Consider the following 21094-nt stretch of genomic DNA (forward strand, 5'->3'; position numbering starts at 1 on the left):
AATGACTGCTCTTCAATCCTTTTTTTTAATTTGAAAATTAAATGATCACAAAAATTGTCGTTCCAATTGCTTAAAATAATATCTGTTCTCCTTCGAGTCGGATATTTTCACATTTTGCGGCATAATGGAAGAGCGATGCAGGAACCACAACAAGCCAATGACAATGATTCAAAACTCATTTTGGGCGTTAAGAATAATCGTCAATTTGTGTCAAAATTCTTGTTAAAATTTCGTTAAATTGATATTAAGAGTGATTTGCACGATGATGGTGTTTGTTGCAGATTGCATGTTCATAAATAGAGAGAGAGAGAGAGAGAGAGAGAGATATATATATATATATATATATATATATATATATATATATATATATATATATATATATAAATAGAAATATTTTCTGTTGTTAATCTCATTTAAACTGTCAAATCCCGTTTCAAACAAGACTATACACACCGTGACACGGACTAAGATGATCTGCAGTTGCAGGCGTGCAGCACTGCAATTATTTGTAGACGTAAGCTTTTCTTTTTAAAAAGACGAACTCTGATCTTCAATGCCGATTTTGTTTGGTATAACATTGGGTTAATTAGTCGAAGTTAATTGCTGACAAATACTTCTGATTGAAACCAGTAGCAGGAAAACTGGTCTGTCTACCGCAATGGTGTTAGCTTGTTTGTTAAACATTTTGTAGAAACTATGTACTGTAGTTTCGGCAACGTATTTCTTGTTCTTCATTCTCAAACGAGATCTTTGTGAATACGTACTTGCGGCGGGCGCTGTAGTTGTAGTGATGGCTGCTGGTGTTGGACTTGTTGATGTCGTTTGGCTGGACGTTGTAACAGTTGTTGTAGGGGTGGGACTGGTTGCTGTTTCCGCTGTTGACGTCAAACCGGAAGTTGTTGTAGTAGTGTCTATGGAGAGAATGGAAGTAGGATAATACGTGTCTGGGGTTCAGAGACTATAGTTATGTCTTATCTGACACACACAGAAGTCAAATAAGCCCTATGGTGGTGGCAAGGGTGTGTGTACGGACCACAAACTCTGTTCATTAAGCCTGTGTGTCTCTTTTTTGTTGTCTCTGTCTTTACCTATCTCTCCTCTATCCTCTCTCACACAGGTCTAGACACAGACACGCACACACGTACACACGTACGCACACACACCGGCTATAATTTCTATTCTCCCTCCCTTCCAATATCTCCGTGGCTTACTGTGCTCTTCTCACTGTCTCCATCTGGCTTGTCTTTATCTTCTTTCAAAATAGTCTCAGTATTTTAATCTCTCACTCCCAGTCGCTTTTCACAGACTGACTTACAACAACCTCGGTCGTTTTTGCATGATGCAGCTATCATCGTGGGACGATGGGCCCTCGATGTTACTTTTAATAACTAACTTACTTACTTAGTTATTTACACACACACACACATCCACACCACACACAGAAACACACACACACATACAGAGAAACACACACACACTCACACACACACACATACACACACACACACACACACACACACACACCGTGCTCAGAAAAACAAACACACACGTAGAGATACATACACACACACCAACACACACACTCATACACACACAAACACACGCACGCACACGTACAGAGGTTTTGGTGAAATTGTACTACAGTACACGCAAACAGCACGAAACAGCTTTAATTACAAAAGTGATATGGTTACTCCAGGTACAAAGTCGACATACGTAGGCTGTTCCATAATTATTTAGAATCTTAGAAACAGAAACACATATCAACAATCTAACCAGGCCATTTTCTAGATCAATCTTTCCCCAGCCGACACCCAACTGGCCATCCTCTCAAATGTTCTCATTCAGGCCTGGGACCGCTTGACATCAGCTATATGGCCCTCGTGAAGGCTCGGTCTTCAGGGGTCTCTAACCGTGTTTCTGCGGCTATTTCTTAAAATCCGAGAACAGGCTGAACTAGCATGGGGAAATGTCAAGAATATAGGGTGGATGCAACCAGCAGCAGTGCTCCCTTTGGTGCCAAGAAATCTGTTGTCGCAAAGGCAGTATACACAGGTGCGTTGTCATGTTACAGCATAAGCCCTCGAATACCCGTGTTTGGACGATGTTTGTGCCAAGCCTTGAATATTTTCGACCATTAGTGGTGGACACAGCAGTCAGACGTGACTGTATGCCTGTCCTCAAGAGTCAAAGTGTTTAAATACCTTGATTTAGCGACGAAAGATGCACAAATTTTTTTTTAGGGCTTCTTGTTATTTGAACTTGGCAGGGGTTGGGTCACCTGGTTAAACACACGAACAGACGACAGTTGTTTGGTGTTAGATTGGAACTAATTAACCCAGGTATCGTCACCACTGACGATATTCCATGTTGATTTGGACAAGCCATTGCTGATTTTTTCAAGTATTGTCAGGCAACACTCCGCCCTACCCCTCTTTTTTCCGTCACTAGGTTCATGTGGTAACCAACCGGCAAATCGCTTTGGGCCCATTAAGTATTTGTGTAAGATCTTTTCAAATACAGAGCTTTTAATGCGAAGGGCATATTGCATCTCCCTGAATATAATTAAGTGATCTTCTCTTATTATCTGTTCAACAGCGCCAATGTTTTCGAGGATAACGGATGAAATGAGTAGACCAGGGTGGGTATCATTTTCGAGGCTCCGTCTACCCGGTTTGAAATTGCTGTACCAGTTTTACACCACGGCTCTACAAAGAGCGTTCATCCCAAAACATTTCATCACACTTTCATGCAAATCGGCCTCTTTTAACCGTTAGTTTGTAGTTATTGTAAGTTATCTCTCCGAAATCGCGAATTTGAGCTTCATGACGCAAATTCATACCTTGCGCGCGGTGAGTAACTTCTCGAGTCGACCATATGAAAACGACATAACTCTGGAACTTCATTTTTTGTGTCAAGCCTTACAATAGTCTATTATTTGACGGCATGTTTTTGTATTTAACGCCATATTGCCAGGAGCCTAGATTCTAAGTAATAATGGAACAGCCCTCCATCAAAGAGAGAATGTGTGTAACTAAGTGTGTGTGTGTGTGTGTGTGTGTGTGTGTGTGTGTGCGTGTGTGTGTGTGTGTGTGTGTCAGTGTGTGTGTGTGTGTGTGTGTGTGTGTGTGTGTGTGTGTGTGTGTGTGCGTCTGTGTGCGTGCGTGTGTGTTTATGTTGGTCATATAAAACAACCGATACAATTATCACTTCAACTTTCAAAGTATGATTGATAAAATACATGATTGTTTGCAACACACTAATATTACAAGCAAGTAATGTTGATAGTTCGAGTGTACATGTACATAAATGTGAGAGTGCTTTCGTTGGTGTAGGACATATGTGTCTCGGCCGAAAGATGTAATCTTTGATTTTAAACATATTTACACATGAAGGTACGTCACATGCAGGTACACATGCGAAGAATGTACACATAGTTATACGTACTGACGCCTACCAATGCAAAACAATTACACTACCAATCACATTAAAAGTATAACATTAATATTGCTCGCATATGCACTGTTGGCACATAAATCATTTGACAAAAAATAAAGAAACACATATTTTGTACATAAAAAAGAGAACACAAATTTTGTCTCGGCAGAACAGAATTTGTTTGTCGTGCTTTTCGGATTAAAAGCAGAAAAACAAAAGGCCTTTTCGCGGCGTACATAACATGAAAGACAAAAAGCCGTTTTAAGCGAATTAAAATGAAACAAATGCACATGAAACAAATACCATATTTTCCCCATATATCGTTTCCCACTCCCCCAAAAATGCTTTACTATTTGTTTTCTATTGAAGTATGCACTTAGCACACGACTAAGCTAGAAAAAGGAAACACGGAAGCACAACCTATTTGTTTATACGCTTGGGAAGAAAACGTTAGGCATTACACACACACACACTGACACACACACGCGCGCGCGCGCGCTCTCACACGCACACACGCACGCACGTACGCACGCGACACTGATACCGAACATTTACTCGCGACTAGAAAGAAATGGAAAAAGGCAAAATAGTTCAACCAATTGGACACTTGGCCTTCGCGGCTACAAAGAAATAGAAGAAGGCAAAATAGTTCAACCAATTGGACACTTGGCCTTCGCGGCTACAAAGAAATGGAAGAAGGCAAAATAATTCAACCAATTGGACACTTGGCCTTCGCGGCTACAAAGAAATAGAAGAAGGCAAAATAATTCAACCAATTGGACACTTGGCCTTCGCGGCTACAAAGAAATGGAAGAAGGCAAAATAGTTCAACCAATTGGACACTTGGCCTTCGCGGCTACAAAGAAATGGAAGAAGGCAAAATAGTTCAACCAATTGGACACTTGGCCTTCGCGGCTACAAAGAAATGGAAGAAGGCAAAATAGTTCAACCAATTGGACACTTGGCCTTCGCGGCTACAAAGAAATGGAAGAAGGCAAAATAGTTCAACCAATTGGACACTTGGCCTTCGCGGCTACAAAGAAATGGAAGAAGGCAAAATAGTTCAACCAATTGGACACTTGACCTTCGCGGCTACAAAGAAATGGAAGAAGGCAAAATAGTTCAACCAATTGGACACTTGGACTTCGCGGCTACAAGACACTGTACGAATCCAAAAACAAAGAGACTGCCAATGTTCCAAAATTTAGAATAAAAAACAAGAAAGGTACGTTTTTGGCACGATTATTATTGACAAAACAATACGTTACAGTCACATATAATTCGACCCAGCGGTCTTTTTAAGTGCACAGACAAACAAATATTAATTAAACACAAACACAGAAAATAAGACACACGCGTATCATCACACGGTATGAAAAAGAGTAGAAACAAGTGTGTTTTATCACAGAAGTAGGCTGGGTGAGGATTTCTGGGAGGCCGCACGGCAGGTCCTGCTGCATATTGGGGGAATCTTAGCATCCCTAAGCGTCAGCACCCATTCTCAGCAATAAGGTGTAATTAATGGCGAATTAGGTTATTTTCCAAACACGAGTGCTGTTAAATAAATCTAAGCTGTCATTATGTACACTGGTTTGTGGCGACTTTTGACAGTAAGTGGCTGGGACCTCCGACTGATGCAAGCGCCACAACCTTGCCGAGAATGCCTCAAAACAGTACATTCGGTACTGTCGCCTGGCTCGGGTGATGCAACATTCTCGCTCGTTTATCATCGATACATACGGCTGACTTTGTAATGAAAAAACCCCGTATGGAACATGGAAGAAAACGAAGGCAAAACTGTTGAACTATAAAAACAAATTTAAGTCGATGACTTTGGGGATGTTACCGTTATCGCCAAATTCGAGAGTACACACGTAACCAAACTTTTAACAGATATTGCAGGCATCATCTGTATATTTATAGACTTGTATTTGGGTTTTAAAGTTTCATAAATGAATGTATTTCAACACCGTGTACGCACTGAACATTCAAGTCTGCTGTTCATTTACAGATAAGACTTGGTTTTCAAAAAAATGTAAATGCGTCCCTTTGAATGATACATACATTACCTATGGTTTACAAGAAATTATTCCAGAACCTGGGCAATTCATGCATATCACAGCATGTACACGCATATGCTTTATGGAGGAAAACATGTTGCGTGATTTCATCGTCACCATGCGTTTTGTTTTTGGTAATCATAGCAAATGGCGATACATACGTCAAGGATACATACGTTACCACATCTTAGGCTTAAAAATACGAAATGAATGTTGAAATAAAAAAAATATGTGACAAAAAGTTGAATTTTTGAGCGAATCGTTTATTGTATTGTATACAGGAAGAACGGATCTTGTGAAAAACTTTATCAGTATGCCCTGTCCAGTTCACTTAGAATGGGCGTGAAGCTTGTAGTTGTACTGTTTGTGTATTTGCTTGGTCATTAATTTACTTATCTTTTTATTTGTTTGTTTATTTCTCGTTTTAAATTTTGTTATTCAGTTTTACATAAGAATTTCACTTTGCCTAGTTTCATGCATTTCTCTTCATGCCAAAGCGAGCATTCAAAGCAGGGGAAATAACTCGAATGCAGTCAGCGCTTCTGTTACATTCTTTATACACAAAAAAATTTAAAAAAATTGTTTTGTTTTTTCACACCACCTTGTGTAGGCTGGTGGTTACGAAGGGAATGTCACCATAGAAGATAGAAGAGCTTGCATTTTGTGTCTGAGAGAAATCTGAGGAGTTACACTTATTAAAGAAATTACAAAAGTATTTGTCTCAGTTTTGGCTGTTCCACATTCCTCCCTCTGATTATTATTTCTTTTTGTTCACCCTTTTCTTGTACTTTTCAGTATTTTAAAATGTCTTTCCTTTCAAAAAGTCTTTAGTCACTTGCTCAACTAAATTCTGGGATAATTACATTTTCATATATATTTGTTTGTTTTTAAATATAGGTGTTTTTGTTTTTGAAGTGGGGAAGCAATAAAGAGGTCGTCGATATCAAAACTGATATCGACGGAAATGTCGTCGATATCACTTTTGCACTGAGCTCAGTTTTGCCCAATTGACCAATGGAAATCCACGTAACATATGAAATAGCAATATTAGTGTATTATAGTTTACTTATCTTGAACCACGAAGATTTACTATGCGACATGTTTGCATTAACGCCGATGGATTCAGATCTGATATAAGTGCATTGAGGTTTTCAAACAACCGTAAAATGTGATGCTTTGACACATTACATCGTACAAAACGTATGTCCTTATTCCTGCCATAAATTGTATCCGTTGAATCCGAAAGAAACCTGGACTATCCATGTCACTGTTTTTGTTTTGTTTTGATTGTCCTATCATTGTATTTCTCTCCTTGCAGTTTCTCCCTTTCCTGTGTCCTCTGGCCCATGTGTTCACGTAGTAAGCAGAGTCACTGCCAGTATCCCTGAAACAAAATTGCACACGTTTGTAAAAAAAAGGAAAAGAAAACTTCCCCGCAAAAGGAAATAAAATGGAAATGGTTCACTTTTGTTCAAAACATTAGACAACAACAACAAGCAAAAAACTAAAATAAATAAATAACCTCATAATCAACCTTACCTCCAAAATAGCTCATGACTGACTATCTCTTCAAGCAGCCTAAACGAGTACCCGAAATGTCACCAACACCATTTCTTCAGCAGCAGAACAAACCTATCCTTGCAATCGGACACCAAGAGAGATACACATTTAGATAAATAGACTAGCCCACAGACATTAACATTGACACATGGATGATTAGCACGGGCATATGTACTTGAATGAAAGAATTGTGTAGTCTACTACATGAAAGCAGAACTTTATGTTTTCGATTTGACGACGTATGTCCAGAAGACACTGCTGATTTTCTGCATAAGTTTTAGACATTAATAGGATCGAGCATTTACACTTATACAGGATAACAGACTTACATGCGACCAGAACTTTTGACAGCTGTGGCATTGCAGCTGAACCTGAAACAAAAGAAAAGGTTGCATGGTTCGTTATAATAATTTCCTTTATGTTCGCCAGTTGACCGTTTTGTCGTCTTTAGCACAGTGCCAAATGCATTCTTTGGCCTTCATGACCACAATCCCTTGAGCGTCGGTACGCCCCTTTACGAACTTAGATTCGTTATCAACGGTGATGTGGCTTTACTGCAGTAACATAGGCTATAGCGTGACTCCCCAAAAATGCCACTCATTAAAATGCAAACCATTTCTGCATCTGATTTTTATGAATCATGCGCGCTTTTCCTGTTCAGTTTATAAAATATGCTTTTTGGGGGCAAGTTTTTTTTTTGCTAAACTTGTAGGCAGTGCTCTAAATAGATCGCCATTCAAGACTCAAATACTATACAATTTTAATGTCCTTATAAAAACAAGAAAAGATCGAGCGCTGTAGATAAATGAAGAGCTATATTTTTCCATGCAGATTGCGGACACCTCGCTTAAAAAAAAACACCATTTGTTGTCACTTTCATTATTATTTCTTCTAAAACGTGCCTGTCAAGATACCCCGCGTACAATGTTCCATCACTCATGGCTGGTCCAAATGGTATTCGCCTTTCAACACAGGCACCACTGTATATACAGTAATACGTACCGTCGTTTCAAATACTTTTCAACTCATGTAACCCATGTGTAAAACGTGTGTCCGTACCCGTTTAATTGCACATAACACATCCACATGGAAACAAACAGCTAACAACAAAAATTAATGTGTTTTAATTGTGGCAAAACAAAAGTCTGCAGGGTTAGCATCGAATTACTTCGACAGAATCTCGTTACACAGGTCTACGAACCGCATCTCTCGCTACGTCACTGAGTCGCTCATCAGTCATGTTGCCTAAATACAAGTCTTTCTGAGTCTAAGCCTGATCTAGATTGACATATTTTTTATCATTTCTGATTAAAATGCAAAAAGAATTGACATAATACCAAGGTATGTTTTATACCTGAAAACATTTACAGCTAGGGGGTTGAGAGTAATCCAATTAAAAAAGGCCTTTGGGCAAAATTTCCTTCATAAAACTTCTTTGTAATTGTGTTTAATACTGTACATTAAAGGCACAGTAAGCCTTCCATAAACCATCACAGATACTGTCAGGCTTTTACACACAGTACAAACACCCTTCCGTTTGAACGCTCAGCAAACGGGAACATCCTAGGTGCCCTACGTAAAGAGCGAGCAATTTTTAAAGAATTAATTTTGCAGATTGTCTCGGACACTTTTTGGACCCATCCTGAACTCAGGTCAAAAATGAGTTACTTCCCTTCGGTCTCATTCTAAACTGGCGATAGCCGTGGACCAAAGAATGTTTTTGGACCGTGGTGCGTTTTTGCGCTAGACCTAACTTTTAAAATCTAAATAATAAATTGACAGCTTGTTACACAAACATACTTTAATCATAAAAGAATTCTTTTTTCATCAAGACAAGATCAGTACAATTCAAAATTGTGAAAGTTTAAAAAAAGAAAAGCCCGGAAGCAGGGTCACGCAAGGGTCGTAGCAGACGACGGTTTATGCATATCGCCAGTTCCTCTCAACAGTCAAAAGCCATCGCTAGAGTTCTTGTGAACCACAGCCGTTTGTTTCGTGCATAAAAACGTGCTATTGCAGATAAGCTCACATCGAGTCGCATTCAAATTACTAACTGACGACTACATTGTGGAAAAGGGAAACTGGATCACACGGGTTCACGATGGCTCAGGGGTAAGATAAACCACGCACAAATAAATTCTTTGAAAATTGTTCGCTCTTTACGGAGGGCACCTAGGATGTTCTCAAGCGGTGAGTGTTTAAATGAAAGGGTGTTTGTACTGTGTGTAAAAGCCTGACCGTATCTGTGATGGTTTACGGGAGGCTTACTGTGCCTTTAACTCAACAGTAAAAACTATTAACATGTACAGCTTGAAAGTGTATTAACTGTGCCAGTGAATAATCGCATGCGAAGCCAGTTTAAACTGTTGTACAAAAAATTTGATTGATTAAAATCATCAAGGGCCGAAGCTGTGTTTTAATAAAAGAAGGGGTACGGAAACATGTTTTGTTTGGGTTACATGTGTTGCAAAGTATTTGAAACGACAGTATTACTGTATATACAGTGGTGCCTCTGTGTGTGTGTGTGTGTGTGTGTGTGTGTGTGTGTGTGTGTGTGTGTGTGTGTGTGTGTGTGCGCGTGTGTGTATGTGTGTGTGTGTGTGTGTGTGTGTGTGTGTGTGTGTGTGTTTGTGTGTGCTTCATTGTAAAATAACGTTCAGTACAGTTCAGTTCAGCTCGCTAAATTAGAATTCCTTGCGGCGAGAATTGCTTAAGAAACGCTTCTTCCTCGCCACACTCGCCAATTCTAGCGTCAAAGAAATAATGGAAGGGCGCTGGTTCTGTGCGACGCATAGTTTTCGAGATAGGTGTGACTGACGAAGAACAGGACGTCACATTCCAAATAAGCACGACTATGTTGCAGGTGGAAGCCGCTGAGATTGCATTTCTTCGGGAGGTTTCCGCAAAAATAGATATTACACGATTTGCGTGAAACAGTTGAGAAGCAGACGATCTCTGAGATCTCTGTTCGTCTCGTGATAACGTTATTTTGTATGATAACGATTCACTTGCAAACTAAAGCATACAATTTGGTGTGTCAGTGGTAAATGTAAATAGAAATGTGTAATACAGACAAAGCAAACAAATAAACGTGTTTTTCTCGTGAAAATGTTGCGTTGTGCGGGTGTTTGGGTGGCCACGTGATGTACACAAAGCAAAGTGCGGGACGGACTCTGCTCTGTGCTGTAACACTGGCAAGTTCAAAACACGAGAAAAACGATTTCGTTATGCGGGCAGCCACGGGGGATGTATGTATTTTTCAAATGGTTGTAAAATAAGTCTTGTATTTATCACCGTACTCAGGCCCTGTTCTTTTTTTCGTCACACCTAAAACCGTTATTTAATTCTTGTGAGCGACGCAGCATTCAAACGGAGGACTGGCTAAACAAGAACAGCACAAAACATTGAAAGAACGAAGGCCCATCGCCTGTGTCTGCTCTGTGATTTAGGTCAGCACGTGTTTTGCGAGGAATTGTGTAACCTATGAGCAGTCACGTAGGCAGTATCTAGTTATACGGTTTAAAGGAAAACGACATCCTATGCACACAGAGTTAATTGATTTCCTACTATGTGTAATAACACACACAGAGACACACAAAACTAGGTGATTGACACAAGTGCTTACGTACGGTTAAGTTGCAAATATCGAAGTTTTAAAAGCTTACAACATGAAAATATAATTGAGAGTGTGGTGCGTCGTGTTCACATTGATATTGCCTAGCCAGTTAAGAATAAATGGCAGCGTCATTTAAAAGCCAGGGGAAATGAACAGGAAATACTTACCACACACACTTATCGTGAGACTTCCTGTATCTGCACCTGTAAAAAGAGGATCAATCAATCAATCAATATGAAGCTTATATAGCGCGTATTCCGTGGGTACAGTTCTAAGCGCTTGTCGAAGAGTTGTCAACACAGGACTAACAAAGAAACTAACATCTACAGACGGACACAAATTCTATCACACAAAGGATAGGGAAATAGATTTAGTATCATTGCATGTGTATACAATTTACATAAATAGAGTGGATCAAAGGTGATGTATTTCTGGATTTTCTAAGGCATTTCGTTCAAAGGTAGGCAAGCCCTCTACCGTGGTTTGATACACCCCAGGGATGCCCAAATCTCACACATTTAACTCGCCGGCCGGGCGAGTAACTTTAAGAAATTCACTAGCCCGTCACAAATTTCTCTAACCCGGTACTTACCACACACTAAAATTGTGACAGTTAGAAACACACAAAATAGCGGTTATTCAATAGATAGCCGGGCTGTGGTCAGCGATGAACAGGCTTTCCCGGTGATTTTACGGATTTGAAAATCGATAGTACCATCAAAAGTTGTTTTGCATTTGACTAGAATTTTCACTGGCCAACTGGGGGAGTTGCCATGCAGGCGGTTTCTAGTAGCCCGGCAGAATTTGTACTAGCTACTGGCGGTCGGGCGGCCGATTGGGCCATCCCTGTACAGCCCGAACGTTTCGACTGTAACCTTTTCTTACAACCAGGCATTGCCTCCATTGCTGTTCACAACTTTTCATTCTCACAACCAAGTGTTGCTTCGATCAATATTTCAGAATCACATATTCGTGCAAGCAAATGTTCTTACGGCTGGTATTTTCACATCAGTGTCTTGTCACTGCTGAGCGATCTCACAACCGGTGTGTATGTAGTGCATGCAATATACTCTCAAAAGTGTTTCCCTAAACAATATTTTCACAAGTATATCTTCTCCAATCAGAATATTAACACAGCCGATCGATATATACCAATAGCCATGCGTTCGAAAGGTTCCGTGTTCATAGATTCTATGCTGTTTTAACAGCAATATATTTACAACACAGATTACACAAGCAATGGATATTTGCACAGCCATATATTCTCGATTTCACAACCAAATATCTTATCAGCCCAAGTTTCCACATATATAGTTTCTTATTAGCAAGCGTTATCTCGGTTGATATTGGCAGACTCAAAACTATAGACAAAAATGAAGAACAGAACAATGTTCCATAACAACCAAGCGCTCTTGTGGGCGCTTTAATTAAACGCTATGTACTTTCACGACCTAGTGTCTCTACGTTGGTGAAGTTAAATTGATTAACATTCACGCGTTGTTAGAGAAAATGTTCCCACAGCAAATATTTTTTTGTTTTCATGTTTTTAAATGTTTTATTCATTCATGTTGTTGACCGACTGATTTAGTTACTTTATTTTTATGCTTTGAGTAACAAAAGTATTCCAGGCAAACGTATCGACAAGGCTTAGTCAAATACACGCGAGTGTGCGTTCAGGATCACTAACCATGCAGATTTAAGAGCGGATTGACTGTTTTTCTATCAGTACAGTATGCTTACTTGATCGTTTGTGTATGGTATGCTTGCTCACCTGTCAAAAAATATACCGTTGGGTTGACAGAAATTCGAGGCGTTTAGAAAGAGTTCATTCGATAGCACCAATCCACAGTCATAATTTCTATTGTGAGCTTTAAAATCGGGAAACCAGATATAGAAAACACATGCTTTTTTTAATTTTGAAGACTGCATGGTCAAACATACCATCTGCACACGTCTTGGTATAGTAGAAAGAACCACTCTGGGTCGCTGTGGAAGGTGTGCTGGCATAAAAATAGCACGTGCTACTGCTGAAAGTCAGGCCCTGACAGGAAGACACAGCTGAGCACATGGATGTACAGGAGTCCAGTGTCGGTATCAGCGAATGCGTTGATCCAGCTGTTTCTTTTGTTGCTGTTTGAACTTGGGAGAAACAGCAAGGTTCGCCGTTACCTGCAAGCAAAGCAGGATAGTGTTAACCTTGTCAAAATAGGGCCCAACTTGGGCACGTTTTTTGAGCATCTCCAATCCAATGTGTGAAATTATATTTAGCAGCTGACACTGCTGGGCGAAATGTTGCTTGATGAATTAAAAATACAAAAACAGACTAAGTGCAGGTAAAAAAAAGAGTTACCCAGAAAGAACAATAAGCCCATGATAGAGATAAACTAGACGATGTTTGCAGACAGGGAAAGAGATACACAAAACTATAAAAGAATGAGAACCTGTGAGAGCTAGAAATTACAAACGAATTTTGTTAAACCAAAGGAATGGATATAGATGCACAGTTAAACACACATAAATGAGATCTCTTCGATGTTTTGTGAATGTGGATATCGCACTGCAAACATAATGAGTATGACCCATCGCTGTGCTTGAAAAACACTATGAGAGCCGTTTTTTAAGCTGGCAATAACAAGTAATAAATAACTTCTCATAAACTAAAATAAAAAACCCAAGAAAGGTTCTTCTTCTTCTTCTGCGTTCGTGGGCTGAAACTCCCACGTACACTCGTGTTTTTGCACAAGTGGATTTTTACGTGTATGCCCGTTTTTACCCCGCCATTTAGGCAGCCATACGCCGCTTTCGCAGGAAGCATGCTGGGTATGTTCGTGTTTCTATAACCCACCGAACTCTGACATGGATTACAGGATCTTTTCCGTGCGCACATGGTCTTGTGATTGCGTGTACACACGAAGGGGGAAAACGCACTAACAGGTCTGCACATACGTTGACCTGGGAGATCGGAAAAATCTCCACCTGAACCCTGCCGGGATTCGAACCCACGACCTTCCGCTTTGGAGGCCGGCGTCTTACCACCAAGCCATTGCGCCCGTCCCCCGAAAGGTTCAATTATTGGAACGTTTAATTGAGGACAAACCCAAGTTTATGACTCTTGAGTTGGAACGAATTGTCATGAAATAGCAACAACAAAAATTGGTCTGAACAATTATTCTGGCAGGATGTGGCTCACCAAAACAGTTGATCTTTGTGGCGTGCACATAATTGGCATTGGTGGGGGTGGGGGTGTCATCAGACGTGTGAATCTCGCACTTGCCAGAGGTAGAGGAGTAAGCGCGGCACTGTGGGATGTCCTTGCACAATGTTTCACAGTCCCCGGAGGACGACAAATCCACTGTGACTTGGGCCGTGGATGTTACCCGCGTGTCTTCTTTCTCCGTAAACGTGCACTCTGCAGCTGGAAAGAGAGAGAAACAGGACTGTTGTCAGTGGTTGTCCAAAGTGGCTGGAAATCTCTGAAAGGGATCCTTCAGAGCACAATCACGTTGTCTCGAGCTTATTACTGTCCTTATTCGTAATCATTCACTTCAAGAAAGACAAAGCAACAAGGTGTGTGTGTGTGTATATATATATATATGTGTGTGTGTGTGTGTGTGTGTGTGTGTGTGTGTGTGTGTTTGTGTGTGTGTGTGAGTGTGTGTGTGTGTGTGTGTGCGCGCGTCCGTGCGTGTGTCTTTGTCTGTTAGAGACAAAAAGAGAGAGAGAGGGAAAACTGAAAGGAGTACATAGGAGGCTGAAGAACAAGTAGCCGGAATACATTATTAGTAGTCTGTTCAGAAACAGTCAAAATAGTAGTATAATACATGTATAAAGTTGATTGTCACATGCAGGTTTTGTTACAAGAAATATAATAAGACATGTGAATAACAATTTCCCAATACCATAGTGAGAAAAGTGGAAATCTTTCTGTGGCATGTAAAGCACACCCGTACAAAGATAAGAGTGATGTCATTTCCAAGAGCTGCTTCTATCTACACTTTTTTTACACATTTTTCCACAGCAAGGTGGCAGACCAACACACACAAATAAATACAAATGAATTAAAAAAAAATTAACAAGTCGAGTAAGGCGAAATTACAACATTTAGTCATTTTGTCGCACCCACAGAATAAAACTGAACGCACTGCATTTTTTTCGCTAAGACAAAAACAGCGTCGTCAATCCACGCAGCAAGGAAGTCGCTTAATTGTCCCGTGCAACACAAAGTGAAACTGACATGCAAGAATAGCGAAATAGCGTACTGTGGAAAGCAGGGAAGCGCGCTTTTCTGTATTCTTTTTACATTTAGTCAAGTTTTGACTAAATGTTTTAACGTAAAGGGGGAATCGAGACGAGGGTCGTGGTGTATGTGTGTGTGTGTGTCTGTCTGTGCGTGTGTGTGTGTAGAGCGATTCAGACCAAACTACTGGACCGATCTTTATGAAATTTGACATGAAAGTTCCTGGGAATGATATCCCCGGATGTTTTTTTCTTTTTTTCGATAAATACCTTTGATGACGTCATATCCGGCTTTTTGTAAAAGTTTAGGCGGCACTGTCACACCCTCATTTTTTAATGAAATTGATTGAAATTTTGGCCAAGCAATCTTCGACAAAGGCCGGACTTCGGTATTGCATTTCAGCTTGGAGGCTTGAAAATTAATTAATGACTTTGGTCATTAAAAATCTAAAAATTGTAAAAAAAATAATTTGTTTTTAAAACGATCCAAATTTACGTTCATCTTATTCTTCATCATTTTATGATTCCAAAAACATATAAATATGTTATATTCGGATTAAATACAAGCTCTGAAAATTAAAAATATAAAAATTATTATTAAAATAAAATTTCCGAAATCGATTTAAAAACAATTTCTTCTTATTTCTTGTGGGTTCCTGATTCCAAAAACATATAGATGTGATATGTTTGGATTAAAAACACGCTCAGAAAGTTAAAAAGAATAGAGATAAAGAAAAGCGTGCTAGCCTTCTCAGCGCAACTACTACCCCGCTCTTCTTGTCAATTTTACTGCCTTTGCATCGAGCGGTGGACTGACGATGTTACGAGTATACGCTCTTGCTGTAAAAATGCAGTGAGTTCAGTTTCATTCTGTTAGTTCGACAGCTTGACTAAATGTTGTAATTTCGCCTTACGCGACTTGTTAACTTTCTGAGCTTGTCAGTTTGGAATACAACATATCATATTTATATGTTTTTGGAATCAGGAAATGATAAGGAATAAGATGAAATCTTTTTTGGATCGATTTCTTATATAATAATCGAAGCACTAATTAACCTGTTTTCGTTAATTGTGATCACATTTTAAAAGTAAATGTGACATATGTCTATATGTTTAGATTCAAAATATGATGAAGAATACGATGCAATCAATTTTAAATTTGTTTGCGAAAAATCGATTTTAATGACAACTTTAATGAGAAAACTCATTAATTAATTTTTAAGCCTCCAAGCTGAAATGCAATACCAGAGTCGGGGTTCGTCGAAGATTACTTGACCAAAATTTCAACCATATTGGTTGAAAAATGAGAGCGTGACAGAGCCGCCTCAACTTTCACAAACAGCCGGATATGACGTCATCAAAGATATTTACCCAAAAACTGAAAAAAACGTCTGGAGATATAATACTCAGGAACTCTCATGTTAAGTTTCATGAAGATCGGTCCAGGAGTTTCTTAGAATTGCGTTATACACACACACACACACACACACACACACACACACACACACACACACACACACACATACACACATACACCACACCATCGTCTCGATTCCCCGTCTATGTTAAAACATTTAGTCAAAACTTGACTAAATGGAAAAAGCATCTATCCGCGCAACAAAAATATGCACTTACACGATCAGATTTCTAAGCTTGATTCTTAATCGGCCTACAAAATGTGAGCATTTTCTATAAGCGACAAATAAAGTATACTCTATCTAATATGCCATAAAGACAAGGATGTTTTTCTTTGACTTCATGCAAATACTGATAATAAATTCTTACAAACACTTGATTCACCAAATGAACGCGTGCAAATCGAACAGGCATGAAACATATTTTATTGTGGTCAGAATGAATACATATAATTATACATACACAAATAGAGAGGTATATAAAATGTGAAAGCCAAACGTACCTCATTGAAAAGTGCAGAAATCATACACCTGGCCAAACGTCCAAGAAAAAAGGTTCCAAGCAAACAAAAGGGAGAAGGCAAAAAAGTACAAAAAAGGCGATATATCTATACGGTGTAAGCAACTCAATACTAGCAATAACAAAAATATAGGCAAACAAAAGCAAACGTTCTCGAGAGGAGGATATGGGATTCTAGAGTTAACCTGTGTCACTCGATCATTGCACGATCGTTCCGTTCCGCACCAACACTTATCCCAGTTGTTTAAATTTCGGAATAACGTTAATATTTTTAAAAATAAGCAAAAACAACACACGATGGCACGGGCGCACATACACGCACGCGAGCACGCACGCACAAAGCACGAACACGCACACATACACACACACACACACACACACACACACACACACACACACACTGCACACACACACACACATACACACACACGAACACAGTCACACACACACACACACAGCCACACGAACACACACACAAACACAGACACACAGATACAGACAGACAGACAGACAGACAGACAGACAGACAGACAGAGAGACACACACACACACTTGTTTTAACAACAAAACATTGTTTTACACCATCTTGTCACGATTCATATTGCAGTCAGTGTTATTGTATCACGAGGAGTATTAAATGTGATTAGACTTATTCGTTTGTTTATTTTCGCACACCTTTTATAGTTGATGTAGTTGGATTGGTTGTTGTTGCTGAAAAGAAAATAACTTTATTTTGCAAAGTTGCAATAATGCGACACTTAGGTAAGTTATTCAATAACTAAAAAAAACATGCCTCACCAACACTTTTTCCCACAGCTGTTTTCATTTCGGAATAACGTTAAGGTTTTGAAAATAGGCATACACAACACATGCACGCACACACGCACTCACACACACGCACACACATACATACACACACACACACACACACACACACACACACACACACACACACACACACACACACACACACACACACACACACACACACACACACACACACCTGTTGTTTTCATATCAGAATTATGATTTTACATCATTATGGAATGTCACGATTTATAGTGCAGTCAGCGTGATTGTATTGCAAGGAGTATGAAATGTAAACTTGGCCAAAACATTATTGCAACAAATTTCAAACCCAAATTTAAGCATTAATCTCCGTGTCATTTTATTAACACTTTATATGCCAGAGAAGGCCGTTCACTTAACCTTCAGGATCACCATTTGGATTAAATATTTATTTTACAGGGATCACGTTACCGCCGCTCAAGTAAGGGTACCCTCAAAATCGACCAGACAAAAACGGAAGAGCCGAATGAAAAATCGACAAAAAATCACAGTAGGCAAAACGTTGCAATACCAGAGTCCGGGCTTCGTCGAAGATTACTTGACCAAAATTTCAACCATATTGGTTGAAAAATGAGAGCGTGACAGAGCCGCCTCAACTTTCACAAAAAGCCGGATATGACGTCATCAAAGATATTTACCCAAAAACTGAAAAAAACGTCTGGAGATATAATACTCAGGAACTCTCATGTTAAGTTTCATGAAGATCGGTCCAGGAGTTTCTTAGAATTGCGTTATACACACACACACACACACACACACACACACACATACACACATACACCACACCATCGTCTCGATTCCCCGTCTATGTTAAAACATTTAGTCAAAACTTGACTAAATGGAAAAAGCATCTATCCGCGCAACAAAAATATGCACTTACACGATCAGATTTCTAAGCTTGATTCTTAATCGGCCTACAAAATGTGAGCATTTTCTATAAGCGACAAATAAAGTATACTCTATCTAATATGCCATAAAGACAAGGATGTTTTTCTTTGACTTCATGCAAATACTGATAATAAATTCTTACAAACACTTGATTCACCAAATGAACGCGTGCAGATCGAACAGGCATGAAACATATTTTATTGTGGTCAGAATGAATACATATATACATACACAAATAGAGAGGTATATAAAATGTGAAAGCCAAACGTACCTCATTGAAAAGTGCAGAAATCATACACCTGGCCAAACGTCCAAGAAAAAAGGTTCCAAGCAAACAAAAGGGAGAAGGAAAAAAGTACAAAAAAGGGCAATATATCTATACGGTGTAAGCAACTCAATACTAGCAATAACAAAAATATAGGCAAACAAAAGCAAACGTTCTCGAGAGGAGGATATGGGATTCTAGAGTTAACCTGTGTCACTCGATCATTGCACGATCGTTCCGTTCCGCACCAACACTTATCCCAGTTGTTTAAATTTCGGAATAACGTTAATATTTTTAAAAATAAGCAAAAACAACACACGATGGCACGGGCGCACATACACGCACGCGAGCACGCACGCACAAAGCACGAACACGCACACATACACACACACACACACACACTGCACACACACACACATATACACACACACATACACACACACGAACACAGTCACACACACACACACACAGCCACACGAACACACACACAAACACAGACACACAGATACAGACAGACAGACAGACAGACAGACAGACAGACAGACAGACAGACAGACAGACAGAGACACACACACACACTTGTTTTAACAACAAAACATTGTTTTACACCATCTTGTCACGATTCATATTGCAGTCAGTGTTATTGTATCACGAGGAGTATTAAATGTGATTAGACTTATTCGTTTGTTTATTTTCGCACACCTTTTATAGTTGATGTAGTTGGATTGGTTGTTGTTGCTGAAAAGAAAATAACTTTATTTTGCAAAGTTGCAATAATGCGACACTTGGGTAAGTTATTCAATAACTAAAAAGAAACATGCCTCACCAACACTTTTTCCCACAGCACTCACACACACGCACACACATACATACACACACACACACTGCACACACACACACATATACACACACACATACACACACACGAACACAGTCACACACACACACCTGTTGTTTTCATATCAGAATTATGATTTTACATCATTATGGAATGTCACGATTTATAGTGCAGTCAGCGTGATTGTATTGCAAGGAGTATGAAATGTAAACTTGGCCAAAACATTATTGCAACAAATTTCAAACCCAAATTTAAGCATTAATCTCCGTGTCATTTTATTAACACTTTATATGCCAGAGAAGGCCGTTCACTTAACCTTCAGGATCACCATTTGGATTAAATATTTATTTTACAGGGATCACGTTACCGCCGCTCAAGTAAGGGTACCCTCAAAATCGACCAGACAAAAACGGAAGAGCCGAATGAAAAATCGACAAAAAATCACAGTAGGCAAAACGTTGCAACTTTGACATACGAGAAGGAAGTCAAACCAATTATCTACCCTGAATAGATTGTTTTGTTTTGCTACCTTGCGTATTTCGCGTGCTATGCTATTCCTACTGATGCAGGTGTCGATCGCAAGAGCGGTCAAAAACGGGACTTTTTGCGTCATTTTTTAGGGGTATCATGACAAAAAAAGTCTGCACTTTAGCAATGACTTAGTGGATTGCTTTGAAACTTTCAGAATATTTTACCAACATACTAGAGATACTTCGAGCGAAATGATATTGTTACAGGTGATTGTTAAAATGTTATGCAATTTTTCAAAAGAAGTTTTTAATTTCGTCATAGGATTGTTCGCTTGGGTCCAAAAAATGTATGACTTTGCATGTCTTTAGTAAAATGATTGATACACATACTACTAAAGTTTTATGTGCGTGTAAGTACTGACGCAAATTTGCTGGACCAGTAAACACGCTACATATTTAAGCGATGATTCTGGTGCCACAGCGATGCCCAGCCAAGCGTGACCGTAGCATGTTTTAAGAGGCACGCAGCGATAACAGCTGTAAGCGCGAAACAGCGTGAACGTTCCATTTTTTCCTCATGTGTTTGCATGACTAGCAAATTAACGCCAGCAGCTACACGCAAATGAAACTTAGACAGAATCTGTATCAATCATTCATCTGTAGATATGCAAAGTCATGAATTTTTTGGACACAAGTGAACAATCCTATGACAAGTTTAACAACATTTTCCAAAACATTGCGTCACATCTGGATAATTAACCGTAACGATCCAAACTTTCGCACGAAGTATCTCTAGTATGTTGGTAAGATATTCTTAAAGTTTCAAAGCAATCCACCAAGTCATTGCTAAAATGTAGCGCTTTTTGACATGATACCCATACAAATTGACGTAAAACGTTCCGTTTTTGACCGCTCTTGCGATCGACACCTGCATCAGTA

General features: G+C 39.4%; 1 protein-coding gene across 11 annotated transcripts in view; it reads right to left on the minus strand.

Annotated features, from left to right (window-relative positions):
* Positions 1-21094, minus strand: part of LOC138959183 (mucin-2-like) — an 88365-nt gene that overhangs the window by 42382 nt on the left and 24889 nt on the right. For 10 of the 11 annotated variants that reach the window (XR_011453649.1, XM_070330562.1, XM_070330567.1 and 7 more), the window contains 2 exons: positions 17521-17556; positions 765-911 (listed from right to left, as the gene is read on the minus strand). Coding sequence is in view for 10 of the 11 variants with exons in the window: in XM_070330562.1 (XP_070186663.1) it covers positions 765-911; positions 17521-17556 (183 nt within the window). In the remaining variant the exon portion in view is untranslated. The remainder of the gene's footprint in view (positions 1-764; positions 912-17520; positions 17557-21094) is intronic. The other variant, XM_070330565.1, reaches the window with a different exon arrangement.

The sequence above is a fragment of the Littorina saxatilis genome, linkage group LG2, assembly GCF_037325665.1.
Source record: "Littorina saxatilis isolate snail1 linkage group LG2, US_GU_Lsax_2.0, whole genome shotgun sequence".
Taxonomy (NCBI): Eukaryota; Metazoa; Mollusca; class Gastropoda; order Littorinimorpha; family Littorinidae; genus Littorina; species Littorina saxatilis.